The sequence below is a fragment of the Petaurus breviceps genome, unplaced genomic scaffold (assembly GCF_028583685.1).
Source record: "Petaurus breviceps papuanus isolate PSGF00001 unplaced genomic scaffold, PetGlider_PUasm1.0 90825, whole genome shotgun sequence".
Lineage (NCBI taxonomy): Eukaryota > Metazoa > Chordata > Mammalia > Diprotodontia > Petauridae > Petaurus > Petaurus breviceps.
The window spans coordinates 18,212,235-18,230,030 of NW_027187353.1; the positions used below are offsets into that span (position 1 = coordinate 18,212,235).

Consider the following 17,796-nt stretch of genomic DNA (forward strand, 5'->3'; position numbering starts at 1 on the left):
TGTCTTAATTTACATTTCTGATTATTAAAAGGTTTGAACATTTTTTCGAATGGCTACTGGTAATTTGTGTTTCATCTTTCAAGAACTCTATGCTCATGACCTTTGAACCAGTAATGACACTAGTAGAACAATATAAAAAAAAAGATTTTTGGAAGGAAAAATGTGTCCTACAAAACATTCTTCACTTTATATAAAAAAACTGGAGCCAATTCAAATGCCCAATAGCTGAGGCGTCAGTATATGATTGTAACAACATGATTAATTACTAATAAGAAAAGATGAGTGAAGAATACAAAGAAATATAATAAGACAAATGAAGGGAAGCACTATAAACAAAGTACAATCAGCAGTACACTAAAACCCCACAGCATTTTCAGACAAATTGCTGTCTAGCCATACTTCCCCCATGTCATTTTTGTGAAATTGATACTTTGAAACCAAATGTAAGATTTTAAATTTATTCCTAATAAGCTTCATCTGATGCATTTTGGGTTAAGAGTCCAGCCTATCAGACTTATGATGGAAAATGCTATCTAAATCCAAAGAAAGAACTATGGAATCTTAATACAGATTGAAGCAGACTATTTTCTCTCTTTTTAAAAAATTTTCTTTCTCATGGTTTTTTCTTTTAGTTCTTATTCTTCTTTCACAACGTGATTAATGTGGAATATGTTTAATATGATTTTACAAGTATAGGCTATATCAGATTACATGCTGTCTTGGGGAGGTGGGAGGGAGGGAAAGGAAAAAATCTGGAACTCAGAATCTTATAGAAGTCAATGTTGAAAACAAAAATGAAATAAAAAAAGAAAAAGGAAAAAAAAGAGTCTAGCTTATCAAATTCTCTATGGATGCTGATGCTGCAACCCACGTGCTAACAATATCACTTGGTTTTGTGTTCCCCACAAGCCTGGCAGGCCTGCAGGAGATCTACCTTTATAGAAATCACTAATGACAGTTAAACCGCCCAGGCGCCAGCCCACATCCTGGGGGCACCTGGGTGCTCCTTCCACCAGAGACTTTCTTTCACACTGACATCTAAACAGGAATTAATGGTCTTTGAGTTTGGTTGGAATCCATAAGATGAGAGATGTCAAACAATCCCTGCAGCACTGCCCTGGCCTGTCAAAGGGGACGCGTGTGCCTGACATGGTCTGCTCTGGAGGAAGCTTCCTCTACTACATCTTCACTACTCATCTCTTCAACACTCTAGGGCTTTCCCAGGTAATGGACTCAAGGACACTGGTCCAGAGTTTGCAGGCTCCTCACCCCCCCTCTGGGGGAAAATCATGACGTTTGTCCTTCTCCAAGGCTATAGCAACTGTCCCATTTCCAAAATCTGTCCAAGACCAGTGATAACTGCTCAGAATTCCTATGTCTTGTTCCTTCAGTACCTGGATCAGATGATCTGACCTCCAGAAGGCAGCTAGATAATCCTCTACCTCCTTATTTATGTAGACTTACAGAGGTTCCCAAAGTAGGCAATACTGTCCTCCCCCCAGGGGGCACTAGAATGATCCAGGGGGGCAGTAGTAGCCTTGGGTATAACTGGGGGGGCACAGAATAAAAATAAGGGGGTGGTGGAAGCATAAGGAAAGAAGGGAAGAAAAAATTTGAAAAACCATTCATACGTGTTTCATCTGCTGTGTAACAGTTAAAGTCACAGTGACTACATTATTTTCCCAATAAATGCACAAAATACAAGTTATAACCCATCAGTGGTCAAGTCCACCAACAGGTCTTAACAAGCAAGTGTTAGTGGGCAAATGTGTCATGCATTGTTGGGAAGTCCAGCATATACCAGTAGGAATATGTGTGTGTGTGTAACAACTTGTTTACAATACAATACTATACGATTATATGATGCAATAACACATCACCAAAATTTCAATGAAGGAAAAAAGTCCATAAATTTGTGACAAATTATTAAATTTAAGATATGACATTTTTTAAAAAATTCTATTTTTTTGAAATGATGCAAATTTCAAAAACCATTAAAGGACTAAAGAAAGTAGATTTCCCAAATGCTGAGTAATTTTTTGGGGGAGCAGGCCAAAAAATTTGGGCACCTCTAATGTAGAGTATCATCTCCTTCTTAGGAACTTTTGTTCTCTTCTTTCCAAGATGATGACCACTCTCCCTGGCATAGAAAACAGAAGCAAAATAGGAAGCTAAGCTTCCGGTGTCCTTTCAGAGCAGTGGGACTGCCAGGTGCTGGGTCCTAAAGTCATGGAAGCAGGAGGAAAAACCACCTTCAGGGCAGCACATATGAAGGGAACGTCAAAGGAAGGGGCAAGGTTAGGCAGGGACTGAGGGGAGCAGGGAGTATGTTGCTTCTTCTTAGATCTGCAAGACAGGAGAGAAGGTACCCTGGGGAGCAGAGCAGGGTAAAATAGACCGCCAAAAGAAAGCTGGGTTACTGAGTTCACAAAATTTTAAAATAAAGTAGTGGAACTATATTAGATGGCCAAGAACTTTCAAGCTGTAAGGAAGGAGGTCATCCACTGCAACCCCTTCACTTCACAGATGAGGAAACTGAGGCCCTGTTGAGTGACGTTCCCAAGGTCTCTCAAGTAGTAAGTCTCAGAGCCAGGACTCTGGCTTAGGCCGTCTAACTCCAGGTCCAGCGCTCTCCAAACAATATCACTTTGCTCTATGCCTACTTCCAGCTATAAAATCCATAACCTGTTCTGTATGAACTATGACTTAGTGCTAGGGGATCATGGATCCAGAGCTTCAGAGGGCTTTAGAGGTCACCAAAGAAACCAAAGTTAAATAAGATGCAATGAAGTCTCAGAGGTGAGATATGAACCCACATCCACCTCCAGAGCCAGTGTGTTCCAGGAAGCGATATGATGGTGAAGAGAAAGTGACCCAAATCTTGGTACCACTGAGATGGCAATGTTAACAAGGAAAGAAAGCACTTAGGACTTTAGGACAAAGAGTTACAGAATCTAATAAGAGGCTGCTGACAGTCAGGAAGAACACGCAGATGCCTGCCCTGAAGATTTAAAGTAGAAGACCAAAACGATGAAAGGGAAACAAAAGGAGCCCGGGGTAGATGGATGGGATGAAACAAAGTCTATTTCAGGAAACAACTGGGCTAGAGCAGCCCCATATGTTTCATATGGACTCTTATGAGTGCTCAGTTCACACTTAGGCACAAAGCAGGAGGGAGGGAACGGAAAGGACCTTTTCCTCTGAAAGCTTCTCTTGTTTTCATGGCCCGTCTAGATATTTTTTTTCATTAAGCAATGTTGTGGCATTCTGCAGGTTGGATCTCAGTGAACCTAAAGAAAGGCAGGATTTGCCACAATCTTGCTGAGTATCACATAGCAAATTATGACATGGGTCAAAGAAAAAAATTGGCTTCTCTAATTTCTATGAAATGATAAACACTGCCAAAGATGCTGTTGCTTATTCAGGCTCATGAGACTCATTGCTGAATCTCTATTAAAATCTGGCAGTGTTCTAAAAAGTCAGGAAAGGCAATTGGAAAAATTCCATGTCAAGTCCATCTGCTTAAACTCTGTTTACTTGTGGTAACAGCATACACATGTCTAAAGTTACTGATAAACCACAGAAAACTTTAGTAATGCAGCTATTATCCAAAGTTAAAAACAGAAATCGTCTTTAAATAATAAGTAGAAAAACTACTATGAACTTTCATTAAGCCTATATTGGCCCCTGCAAATAAATAAAACAGCATAAATAAATAAAAATAGCAAACCATATCTAAGAATTTTTGACACTATTAAATGAGACAATATCTTTCTTGCAACAAAAGTGTCTTTGTTTTGTGCCATTTATTTTTAACTTAAAACATTTTTCTTAAAGCATAAACAGTCACATACATTGCTGGCATGCTCCTAATTTCTGGTTAGAATCATAGGCTCACAGAGCTGGAAGGGGTCTTACAAATCATCTAGCTCAATACCTTTACTGATGAGGAAACTGAGGCAAAGCAAGGGGAAGTTATGTAATCAAGGGCAGAAAAAGACCCAGTTACCAAACTAGGACTATATGCTAGGTCTCCTGGGTCCCAGAATTCAGCAATCTCTACATTATAAAACATGGGTCTCCCTAAACTACCAAGATACCTCTGTAAATTATTCGTGCAAAGGATGAATTCAAGTATTTTCAGGACCAGTTAGTCAATCTGCATCAATGAAGAGCCAGCTCTGTGCTAAGCCCTGCAGACCCTACTCTCCAGGCACTCTACTCTAATGAGGGAGACAACATGCCAACAGTCATGTGCAAACAAGCTATGGGATAAACTGGGGAAAATCAACAAAGAGAAGACTTTAGCATTAAGTGGGGATTGGGAGAGGCTTCTTCTAGAAGGCAGGACTTGACCTGGAAGGAGACCAGAAGGAAAAGACGATAAATAGTTTTTGACAGCTGAGGGGAGGACAGACTGGAATGGGGAGAAATTCAAGTCATGGAAACAAAGTGGACGGTTAGTAGAGTAATCGACGTGTGGGGGGCTTGTACCAGACTAGCAGCTGTATGAGCAGAAAGTGGGGGCATACAGAAGACATGTTTCCAGCCCAGATGATGGGTACGATGTGGTCCCCTCAATAGTTAGAGGTAGGTCTGGAAGAGGGTGGATTTGAACCCCTCCCATTCCATCTTCTTCAGCAAGTTACTCCATTGTCAACCTATGTTTGCTATAATCTTCAATTTCCCTCTAAATATTGCTTCTTTCCTGATAATTACTAACACATGACTCCCCCTACTCTTAGAAAATAGTAACTAAAAGGCCTTATCTCTCAAATATATAGAGAGCTAAGTAAAATTTAAGAGAATACAAATCATTCTCCATTTGAAAAATTGTCAAAGGATAGATGAACAGGCAGTTTTCAGATGCAGAAATCAAAGTTATCTACAAATATATGAAAAAATGCTCTAAATCACTACTGATTCGAATAGTGCAAATTAAAAAAACTCTGAGATATCACCTTACAGCCATCAGATTGGCTAATACAACAGAAAAAGAAAATGATAAATGTTAGAAAGGATGTGGGAAAATTGGGACACTGCTGCACTGCTGATAGAGTTGTGAACTGATTCAAATATTCTGGAGAGCAATTTGGAACTATGCCCAAAGGACTATCAAAATGTGAATACCCTTTGATCTAGCAATACCACTACTAGTCTGTCACCCAAAGATATCTTTTTTAAAAAGGAGAAAGGACCTACTTGTACAAAAATATTTATAGCAGCTCTTTTTGTAGTGGCAAAGAACTAGAAATTGAGGGGATGCCCATCAATTGGGGAATGGATGAACAAAGTTGTGGTATATGAATGTAATGGAATACTACTGTGCTGTAAGAAATGACGAGCTGAATGATTTCAGAAGAAAACCTAGAAAAACTTACATATTCTGATGCAAAATGAAGTGAGCAGAACCAGAACACTACACACAGAAATAGCAAGGACTTGGGAGGAAAAGTGTTATCCACCTCCAGAGAAAGAATTGATGGAATCTGAATGCAAACTGAAGTATGTGTTTTTTTTTTCTTTTGGTCTGTTTCTTCTTCCGCAACATGACTAATATGGAAATATGTCTTACATGATTGCACATATATAACCTATATCAAACCACTTAATGTCTTAGGGAGGTGAAGAAAAAAAAGAAAATTTGGAAGTCAAAATTTTTTTTTAAAATGAATTTTAAAATTTGTCTTTATATGTAAGTGGAAAAAATAAAATATTTTTAAAAAACTGGTAACTAGACCACACCATCCCTACTTCCTGCCATTCTTTCTCTCTCCTCTCCTTCTCAGCTAAACCCCTTGAGTAATCTGTCTATGCAAGCTGCCTCCATCTCCTCCTCTTCCCTCTCTTGATTCAGGAGTGGAACTGAGGGAGAAGTCACTAAGGATCTTTGAATTGGAAAATCTCTCCAATCTAATCTTCTTGATCTCTCTGCAGACTTAAACACTGTCTACTCTTCATGTGTATGAGCTACTCCTCTCTGCTGCTGCTTCTACCTATCTGACCACCCCTTGTCAGTGTCCTTTCCTCCATGTCTTGCCCACTAACCCAAAACTCTATCCTGGGCATTTTTTCCTTTCCTTATTTTTTACTGTCTGCAGATCACTATTCTAGGGAAGTCACAAAGTTCAGATGTTCCTGTCTATTCTCTAAGAAGTCCTATGTTAATAGTATATAAATTAGTCGATCCCTTATTGTTGTGTGTGCTTAAAAATAACTTATCTCTAGTTTTTAGCATAACCTCTCATTGATATGGATTCCAACACCCTAACCTCTCATTTCTCCTGGCCAACTCCTCCACTCCACCTCTTCTTCACACAGGGATGGTCACAACTTTGATTATACCCACAAATTTAACACTTCATATTCATGATCTTTGAAATTAGCAACCTGTTGTCACCAATCACCTTCCTTTATCCACAACAGTCCCTAAGTGAAGGTTCTTCAGCCTTATATTGACTCCTAATCTGTCCACCCATCAGTTTTTTCCCCAGGCCATCATTCCTGCACCAGCAATACTGCTGTCCCTTCTCAGTCTTGAACCCTTAATGAACTAGCTCTATACTGACCTCACGTCTCAAGTCCTTGGCACCCTTATCTTATCAAAGCTCAGGCCCTCTCCCACCAACTACGCCCAGTGCTTCTATTCAGGCACTGATAAACAGAGATGAAGAAAATCATGAAACCATACTGATTGAGTACACTAGAAATTTATGTTACATTCATCTCAAATGAGTTCTTACTTCAGAATGGTGAACCATCGACACCTATCTAATTAATTCGCTCTTACAGACTTTTCCATTCTTTCCCAAACTTCCCATGGCTTCTCCTCTGTATGTCCTCTTAGTTAAAAATTTTGCCTTATATTTCACTGAAAAAAATTGAAGCCATTTGTAGAGATTTCCTTCTTTTCCTCATCTTCTATCACTTAGATGTCTCTGCTGTTATCTCCTCCTTCATCGCTGTTCATCCCTGTTGACCTTGTTCAACCCTGTCTCACTAAATCCAATTCACTTGCAAGTCAAGTGAATGTCAATGGTACTCTTCCACAATGAAGGATGAACAACATGAGAAGCGGCCCCTCTCCTGGTCAAGACAAACCCCTGTGTATGCACAAGTGACCTTATGCTATTCTGTCTTCTCCAGCAGAGTATCCCCTGTGTCATCCCCACTCTCACTTATTTTTTTGTTTTGTTTTGCTTTTTGGAGGGCAGTTGGGGTTAAGTGACTTGCCCAAGGTCACGTGGCTAGTAAACATACTCTCATTTATTTTCAATCTTCCTTCATGTCCCAGTCAAAGTCTCACCTTCTAAAAGAAGCCTTCTCTAGTACCCCTTAATTTTGTCGCTTCCTTTTGTCAATTAACTCCAATTTATCTCCCATGTATTTTGTTTGTGTGTATTTGTTTGTGTACTGTCTCCCATTAGACCAAGAGCAGGAATTAAAAAAAAAATTCCCTGTGCCTTGTGTCTAACATACAGTAAGGACTGAATAAGTGCTGACCGACTCACTGATTAATCAAGGTTACTATACTTTCCACATTTACTCAGAGCTGTAATAAATTATGATATTCTTAATGTAGGAAAAATTACATTCTGCTTACTTATGGTTAAAAGCACCCACCTCACTGTATTAATAAAATAATTTCTAAGAGAATTTCCAATAAAAAAGTAATAGCATCTCAGGATTGGAATGGATCTCAGGGGTCTAACTCATACTCAAAGCATGACTATATCCTCTAACATTTGAGAACAAGTCAACCAGCCTCTGATTAAAAACTCCAAGTCATTGGAAGGGGGGAAAAGAGGAAGGGAATGAGCATTTATTATGTGCTTACTATGTGTCAAGCATTGTGCTAAGTGTTTTACAAATCTTATCTTACTTCATCCTCACAATAACACTGTGAGGTAGCTGCCATTATCATCCTTATTTCACAGTTGAGAAAACTGAGGCAGAATGAGGTTAAGCACCTTGCTGAGGTCACACAGCTAGTCAATGTTGGGGGCAGATCTGAACTCCAATTTTCCTGACTCCAGGCCTCTCTCTACTACATCACTCTATCTCACTTCTGTGATAGTAATGGCAATTAAAGATTCCCCTGTATTGGCTTGGTTTTCAAACTGATTGTGTTAAAACCCAGAGCTTGTTAATCCCACCTGTGGGATGGACTTTTTGATGTGAAAAGAAAGTCCTGAACTGGGAGGAGGTGGTGACGTAGATTTGGAGAGATAAGAGAGAGGCGGAAGATCTTTTTGGAAGCAGCACCTTGTGGAGAGGGAGAGACTAAGAGAATTGCTGGTGGCCGCTTTGAATTGCCCTGGACTTTTGAGACCTGCCCCCTGAGCTGCCAAGGACTGAGGAGACATGGCTGTTTTGCTGGTACTTTGTCTGTCTGTTTTGATGTTATTTTGCCAGATTTGTCCACTGGTGAAAGACAGTCCTGTTGTTGAAGAAGTCCTGGAACCTGGCTTTTGGCTAAGAAGTCCTGAGACTGTCCTGCAGACAGAGAGTGAATACTGTCCACTGGTGAGGGACAGTGCTGTTGTTGCAGGGGTCTGGAGACTGTCCTGCAGACAGAATGAATACTGTCCACTGATGAAGGACAGTGCTGTTGTTGCAGGGGTCTGGAGACTGTCCTGCAGACAGAGTAAATACTGTCCACTGGTGAAGGACAGTGCTGTTGTTGCAGGGGTCTGGGAACCTTTCTGTTGGTTCAGAAGCCCTGAAGAAGGATTTTCTGGTTGTATGTTTACAGAAATCCTGGGAGAGGGTTTTGCTAATGTTTTCAGGAGTTCTAGGACTGTTCTACAGACAGAGGATGAATTGATGAAGGGACTGGCAATGTATCTTGTGGCCTTGCTGAGCCGTGTCTCCCCAGGAACTAAGATTACTGAGAACTTGTCAAGATGAAGAAAAGACCTCCATTTGGGTATTAAGTGCTGTGTTTAAACTTGATGTAACTCTGGGGTAGATTCAATTGTGATCCAGGGGTGGGGAACTTTTGACCTTATGTTTGGAAACTAATCTCCATTTGAGAAGAGGGGCTTTATGGTGGACTAAATGAAGGTATAGCCTAGGGGTGGAGAAGTATTTAGAACAGAGACTTTGTAATTGATTGAATGATTGGAAGGTCCTGGGGTGGGGTAGTGCTTGGAGATTATTTAATCACACTTAGTAAATGCTGTATTTTGAATGATGTCATGTTTTGATCTTCTCTGTTCTTGGTTGGTCACTGAATAAAATAGAGAGCACCTATGCTGGTATTTTGAACCTGGGAAGTTGCCTTTGCTTGGCATTACATTACAACTTCCTAGTTGGGAACTTTCTCCAAGTCACCTTTTTGCTGTTGAAAAACTAATTGCTAGGGGCAGCTAGGTGGCACAGTGAACAGAGCACCAGCCCTGGAATCAGGAGGGCCTGAGTTCAAATCTGGCCTCAGACACTCGACACTTACTAGCCATGTGACCTTGGGCAAGTCACTTAACCCCAACTGTGCCCTCCAAAAAGCAAAACAGAAAAAACCCTAATTGCTAGGATGATGTTCTTCATATTGAGTTGAAATCTGCCTTCCTGTAATTTCCACACATTTTCCCCCTAATTTTGACCATCAGTGTCTCATAAAACAAGCTGTATACCTGTTACACATGATGGCTTTCCAAACAGATTTGCTAAAACAAAAGAGAACAAAAGAGAGACAGAAAAAGAGAAAGAGATCTCTAATTTCCTCAACATGTCAAAGTTTGATCCCTTATCATCTTGGGAAGAAAAGAACCGAGAAACTCTATAATTATCTGAAGTGGAAGAACTTTCAACTATCACAGTACTTCAAAGGTCAAAGAATAATCCCCTTGAAAACATCTCCAAAGAGAGATATTCCAGCTTCTATGTGAAATGGTCTTTATGATATTTTTTCCAACTGTATTAGATCCATAAATACTCAACAGTCAGTACACTAGTTACTGGCAAAACATACAAAACCATTAATTACAGAATCTGCAATGCAATATTATGTCACAAAATCCAATTTTATTTTTCATTTTAACCAAACCTAAAACAGCAGTGATAGGTATGTATGTGTATAGACACATAGAAACTAGTAACAGTTACATACCTCTTTTTCCAAAATACGAGAGATTTCACCTAGAGTTCGATCCAAAGCAGAAACCTTATTAACTGCCCAAGAACCACTGTCCTGTATGTGAAGTTGCTTTATGATATCTTTTGCCAGTCGCTGCAGCCTAAAGCATTAAAAGGAAGAAAAAATTGGCATTTAGCTAAATAAAACTCAAACATTTCATTTTTTAGGAATTCTGAAATTCAAATGAATTTCATTGAGAAAGTATTAGGGAGAGTCTATATATAATTAAGTTTAACTACTCTATGAAAAATGACAGAAAAAATGATGAATAAAGTCAGCCCAATTATCTGCCAGCAGACTGAATATAGTAAATCATATTTCCAATATTCAAGCAAGAAAATCCCCAATCATCATCAATAAAATAATTGCAACCTTGAGAAGAAGGGAAAAGATGCAACAATTATCATATGAGGTAAACCACAGAGTCCAACCAGCTCAAAGTCTATTTCTGATAGCCTTACACAGCACTGTAGCAGAGCAGTGGATTCAGAGACTAAGAATTGGGCTTCAATCCTGACCGGTGTTTGCTGCTTCTTCTGTCCCATGAAGGGGTTGGTATCACTGACCTCTAGGGGCCCTCCTAGCTCTAAATCTTAGGATCTCACATCCTTCTGATGTTCTCTTTTCACCATTCAATAGATGAGAACCCTAGGTCTCAGGTTATGTATCTTGCTGACAGTCACACAATACAAAATGTAAGGGCTGCCATCTAAACTCTGGCTCAATGCACATCAAATGCTATTTCCAGAGAGCAACATACAGTGAATGCTTAACAACTGCTTTTTCTTTCATTCATTCATTTGTTAGTTTGCTCTTCTGTTCATTTACTCACTAGACCACAGTTACATCTCTCACTATAGCCATATCTTAGAGTAATGAAATAAACAAAATTCTGGGCAAAAAAGACAGGAGGAAGAAGGTAGACAGTTTCCTAAATCACAAACTTAATCTGCAGAATGTAGTTCCATTATTTTCTTTTGAACCATTGTACGTAAATTGCTAGAATATAAAATATTAAAAGATGAGTGAAAAAGAAAAATGTCATCCCAAATCAAAGAGAAATAATTTAGCAGACTGTCTGTATCACTTTTCCCTTCGTTATCCTGGATAACTAAAAATTGATTTGACTACCTTTTCACAATGGAAACATCTCCAGAAACTAGATAGGCAACTGGAAGGTAGGTCTTATATTTAGTATCCCAAACTGTTTTGTAGTAAAAACTTTATTTATATTTATAAAAAATTTATTTGTTGATTGATATGCTAGCCCAGCAGGAAAAATATTCTTTATTTCAATCAGTTAAAATAAGGTTATTTCATTGTGCAGGTACAATTTATTAGAATACCAATTACTATCATTGACTTTTCAAAATGGGATTCACTTTCTCATCAAATCACTTAAACACCTTAGTTAATTGTAACATGAAATGTAACTCAATATATAAAGAAGTAATTGAATCTAAATATAACACTATGTTCATTCTCATTTTTGGTTAAGTCAAATGAAACTCTTTGAACATAAGCCCATTTTTCCTACTCTCCGCCCTCCCCCCCATTCCAAATTAAACACATAAAGAAAATTCAAACAGAAAAATGTAGTTTCTTTTTTCTTCTAAATAATAACGAGCTAAAGTTCTACCACATTAATTTTTTTAAACTAATGCTTTCCGTATGACCTTGGGCAAGTCACTTAACCCCAATTGCCCTCCAAAAAGCAAAACAAAACAAAACAAAAAAACAAAACCAAACAACTAATGCTTTTATATATAAAATGAAAGTTTTTTACATAGTTATCAATGACAACATTAATGACTACATCTGATAGTCTTTGCTCAATCCTCATCTGCTGAATTTAACGTTCTTGACCATCTTCTCTTGGACACTTGACTGCCTCTCTGGCTTTCTGTGACAATGAATTCTTCTGGTTTTTCTCCTACCACTCTAACCATTCTTTTTTGTCAGTATTCTTTACTAGACCAATCCCCATATCATGTTCTCTATTGGTGGATATATTACATGACTCTCCTAGAGCCCTCTTCTATTCATATCTCTATACTCATGATCTAATCATCACCTATGGGTTTAATGATATCCTCTATATACATGAAAAATAGACTTATAGATCAACCCTATTTTCTCTCGAGTTCTAGTCCCACATCACCAAATGCTTCCTGGACACTCAAAATGGATGTCTCACAGACATCTCAAACTTAGCATGTCCACAGAAGAACTCATTATTTTTTCCCCAAACTTCTTCCAGACTTCCCTATTTGTATCAAAGGCAGCCCAGTCCTTCCAGTCATCAAGGTCTGTAACCTCAAGCTTATCTTAGTACTTATCATTTTTCCACATGCCACATATCCAATCAGCTGCCAAATCTTGCTATTTCTTTCTAGGTGCTAGATGGCACAGTGGATAGTGTTATGCTTAGGAATCAAGGAGACCTAAGTTTGACACCTCAGTTGGAAGACCTCAGACACTTATTAGCTATGTGACCTTGGGCAAATTATTGTGTTTGCTCAACTATAAAGGAAGAAATAATAACATCTATCTAACAAAGTTGTTACAAAGATAAAATTGAATAAAAATAATGATAATAATAGGTAACAGGTCTGTTGTACTTACTTTATGTCAGGCACTGTGCTAAGTGCTTTTATAATTATCTTATTCGATCCTCACAATAATCCTGGGAGGTTGAAGTGATTATTATTCCCATTTTACAGATGAGGAAATAAGCAAATAGAGGTTTAAGTGACTGAGGCCAGATATGGACTCAGATCTTCCTGACTTTAGACTGGTACTCAATTATTCACTGTGTCACCTAGTTGTGGCAATTTAATTTTAAATTAATATGTTAAGTGACTTGTAAACCTTAAAGGGCCCTATTAATGCTACCTATTACCATAACTACTATTGTTTCTATCTATATAACATGCACAGACTACATGTCAGTTCAAAGTGCTTATCCTTTGTCTGTATGATTGCAGAAGCTTCCCCAGTGTTCTTTCCATTCTAATCTGTCCTCTGTGCAATTGCCAATGTAGGTCCAATCCCACCTTTGATGCTCGCTGCCTGTGTGAACTTAGCTAAGTTACCCAACTGCCACAGACCTGAGTTTCTTCACTTATAAAATGAGGTGGTTGGACTAGATGGCCTCTGAGGTCTCTTCTACCTCTAGATCTAAGCTCCAACAATTCCACCACATGCCCTTAATCAGAAAACTCCAGTGGTTCCCTATTGTTTGTATAATCAACTATAAACTATACCCTTTGACTCTAAAATTTGTCCCAAATGATCTTTTCTTGCTTTTTATTCATTGTATGGTACAGCCAACTGACTTTCCCTTTGTTTCACAAACACAGCACTCCATTTGCCAATTTGCTCTGCTCATTTCCAGTGGCCATCTTCCATGTCTGGAATGCACTCACTAATCCAATCCACCCCCATTCCTGGCTTCTGCCTCTGAATAATTTGCTTCTTTTAAGACAAAGGTCAAGTGCCACCTTCTATAAGATGTCTTTCCTCTTCCTCCAACTATCTTGTATTTATTTATGCATGTTTGTTCTGTATATACTCATCTCTCTATATGTTATCTTCTCTGATGTAATTTAAGATCCCTGAGAGTAAAGAATGGCTTATTGTTTAATCATACACCCAGTGCTGAGAATATCAGAGGACCTTAATAAATGTAATTAACTGATATAAAATACTGGCAATATGTTTCACTCTGTGATAGCTAAGCCTTCTTAGTCTTTGGATGAATACTTACAATAGCTACTTTCCCCCATCTCCCCTAAAATTTTTATATTTAGTTTTGTCAGTTCAGTTATTCTTGGTTATAAATCTTTCTTTGCCTTTTGAAATGCCATATTCCAAACTCTCCTCTTCTAAAAAGTGGCAGTTGCCAAGTCTTGTGTTATCCTGAACATGGTTCCTTGGTACTTGAATTCTTTCTGTTTGGTTGTTTCCAGTATTTTCCTTTATTGGAAAGGTCTGGATTTTGGCTGTGATGCTCCTGGGAGTTTTCCACTTGGGGTTTCTTTAACAAGGTGAGCAGTAGATTTTTTAAAAATATTTTTACTTTGCCTTCTAGTTCTAAGAAATATGGGCACTTCGTTTTTTTTCTTGAAATATTAAATTCAAGTTGGGTTGTTTTTTTTTTTGTGGGGAGGGTGTCTTGATTTAATAGTTTGATTAGATTATTTCCCCTTGACATGTTTTCTAGGTCAGTTGTTATTTATATTATATTCATGAGGGCCCCAATATTTTGGTTTGGTTTTAATATTTCTTGCTTTTTCATTGAGTTATTTTCTGTTTGGCTCATTCTAGTTTTCAGGGTGTTCAATTCTTCAGTAAAGTTTATCACTGTTTAAGATACTATTACTATTCCCATTCTTTCTCCCTAGTTTTCCATTTTGTATCACATTTCATGTCTTGTAAATACTCTTATAGTCCTAGTGGTCAGAATATTAATTTCTCTGACTTGCTATGTGTATTTATCATGGAATTACTATTTTCTTCTGAGTTTAACCCTTGGGCATTTCTTGGTCCAGTTCATTTCTTTATTGCCTTAGACATTTTCTTCTCTTTACTCAAGTCTCCAGTCTCAATTTCTGTGTTGATGTTGTACTTGAGTCAAACTCTAGTTCTGTACTCCTGGATGTTTCTAGCAGACCTTGCTTGGTTCTGAGTGCAGTGGCAAAAACTAAGTGCCATTATTAAAGGAATTCTCTAGACTTGTCTTGTGCTATGGTTTGGATCTGGGTCGTTTGGATGAAAGGTTGGGAACACCTTTCCTGGATACTAGTTTGGGTGCAGACTGCCTGTAAACTGCTCTAAACTTGTACCATTTTGTGCTTAGGAGTGCAGGACTGTCCCGCACAGAACTCTGCTTGGGCCTATCTCCAAATATGTCTCCTAGGATGCCTTTCACTGGATCTATTTGTGGCCTGTCTCTTGAGAAGCCTCCATGAAGATTTTCCAAGATTCCTTCTCCCCACTCTGGCTTGTTCCTGTTCAGGGTTTCCACAGGATTCTAGAAGATTTTTGTATAGTCTGGAAGGAGAACTTTATGTCTGATTTTCTTTGGCTTTCTTTATTAATGTTCCTTGTGCATTTTTTTTTAGCTTTACTAAGGTAACTGTAAATAGTCTGGGAATACAGTTTACTGGAGACACTAAGGCCACCATCTTCCCAAAATTGTTTGGAATTTCTTCAATTAAGTATCTAATAATTAGGCAGCTAGGTGGCATAGTTAATAGAAGGCTGGACTTGGAATCTAGAAGACTTGAAGTTAAATTCTAACTCAGTCATTTACTAGCTATGTGACCCTGGGCAAATTATTTAACCTCTATTTGTCTCTAGTTCCTCATCTGTAAAAAGAAAATAATAATAGCACCTATCTCATAGGATTGTTGTGAGGATCAAAGTACATAAAATATGTAAAACACTCTGAAAACCTTAAAGGGTTATCACATGTTAAATGTTTTCTTTAAGCAAAAATTGTTTCTTTTTATTCTTTCCTGCAGGGGAGTTCAGACCATTTACAGTTACTGCAACATAATCTATTTGATCTTTCTTCTGGAACTTTTCTTTTTCCCTTTTTTTGTTGTTGTTCTTAATGTTATCTAAAAAGTCAAATTTATTTTACATTTCTATGAATATTTTTATTGCTTCAATAAACAGTGAAATGTTTTTATCTTAAATCAGAAACTTGTGTAAATCTTCGCTTAATCCCTTTACATTAGTTCTGATTTAAGATTACTACCATCTTTCCTTTTTGCCTTTTCCTTCACCTTTTCTTTATCTTTTTTTTTTATCGTATCTGTAATTTCATTAGTATAGGCAACTCCAAGTAACAGAATTCCCTTTTCTGCTGCAGACTGACAATTGCTCTGCATCTTTTAGTCGTTTTTTTTTTTTTTAAGCAATCAGGGATAAGTAACCCGCTCAAGGTTACACGGCCAGTTATTTCTGGGTGTGGTGCTGAGTGTCCTAGCCCGGGATTCAATCTCCAGGTCATCCTGACACTGGAGCCGGTGCTCTTACTCGCTGTGCCACCTGGCCGCCCCTGCACCTTTTAGTCTTGAAGAATTTCTCAGGGTGCTAAGAGGCAATGACAAAGAGAGTTATTTATTAGAGAGATGACTTGAGCCCATGTCTTTTTTTTTTTTTAATTTTTGGAAGGGGGAAGGCAGGACAATTGGGGTTAAGTGACTTGCCCAAGGTCACATGGCTAGTAAGTGTTAAGTGTCTGAGGCTGGATTTGAACTCAAGTCCTCCTGACTCCAGGGCCAGTGCTCTATTAACTGCTCTACCTAGCTGCCCCAAGACACTGTATTTTTAAGCCACAGAGAAAATAAAGTAAAAATAAATCATAATATAAATAAATGGAGCAAGGAAAAATGAAAATTAAAATGATTAATCAATAAAATTTATTAAAATCTGATAAAAAGATATTTTAAAATTGATAATTTTATTTATCAAAATCTATGGCATATGTTCAAAAAGGTTCCTCAACACATACTTTACTAAGAAAATAAAGCACATTAATAAAGATTGTACAACTTTTTTCTCAAAATTCTGCATACATCAAACTCCTCACCATCATCCCCCATTTTTCTCCTTCTTCACTTCAGTGAAGAACAACTTTCCACACACACTTGATCCTATGCTATTCCTTCCCATCTCCTGGATCAGATTGCCAAGACAACCATCCTCCTCTCTTCTTTGACCTCTCCTTTTCTATTGGTCCTTACCTGGTTGCCCACAAACATGTCCAGATCTCTCTCCCCTAAAAAACAAAACAATCACCGAAACCCCCTTCATTTAACCCTACTATCCCCTAAAGTTGCTATACTACACATGCCCTCTGCTTCACAGCTGAACCATTAGAAAAAGTTGTCAAAAAAAAAAGTTAGGTGAGGGGCAGCTAGGTGGCACAGTGAATAGAGCACTGGCCCTGGAGTCAGGAGGACCTGAGTTCAAATCCGGACTCGGATACTTAACACAAAAACTAGCCGTATGACCATGGGCAAGTCACTTAACCCTAACTGCCCCTCCAAAAAAAGCAAAAGCTGTCAGCTGTTGCCTCCACAGGCTCTCTTCTCATTCCCTTCTCAATCATGTGAGTTCTGGCTTCTCACAAGCTCACCCAACTGATGCTTCTTTCTCCAAAGTTTCCAAATCTCTTAACAGTCAAATCTTATAGGCTGCACCATCTGACACCACTGACTACTCCTCAATCCAGATACTCTCTTTCCTCTGGGTTTTCAGGATGCTGTCCTTTCCTGGGCCTGCTTCTGTCTGTCTGACAGCTTCTTATTCATCTTTACTGATTAATCATCCATCCTGTGCCCCTAACTGTGGGAGAACCCCAAGACTCTCTTTTGCTCCCTGTTTTCTTCTTTATCTAAACTCTTTGTGACCTCAACCTAACAGCTACTGCAGATTGAATTATCATCTCCATGAAGATAACTCAGATTTATACATCCAACCCCTGCCTCTCCTTGAGCTCTAGCCGTACATCACAAACTACATATTGGACATTTGGAAGTAAATGGTCCTAAGGCATCTCAAACTCGACCTCTCCAAAACGAAACTCATTACATTTCTTCTCAAATCCATTCCACTTCCAAACTTTCCAATTTCTGTGAAGG

The 17,796-nt window shown here is 38.5% G+C and overlaps 1 protein-coding gene across 1 annotated transcript in view; it reads right to left on the reverse strand.

Moving 5' to 3' along the window:
• Positions 1 to 17,796, reverse strand: part of SCAPER (S-phase cyclin A associated protein in the ER) — a 405,066-nt gene that overhangs the window by 188,974 nt on the left and 198,296 nt on the right. The window contains exon 23 of the mRNA XM_069071423.1: positions 10,112 to 10,238. Within this exon, the coding sequence (XP_068927524.1) occupies positions 10,112 to 10,238 (127 nt within the window). The remainder of the gene's footprint in view (positions 1 to 10,111; positions 10,239 to 17,796) is intronic.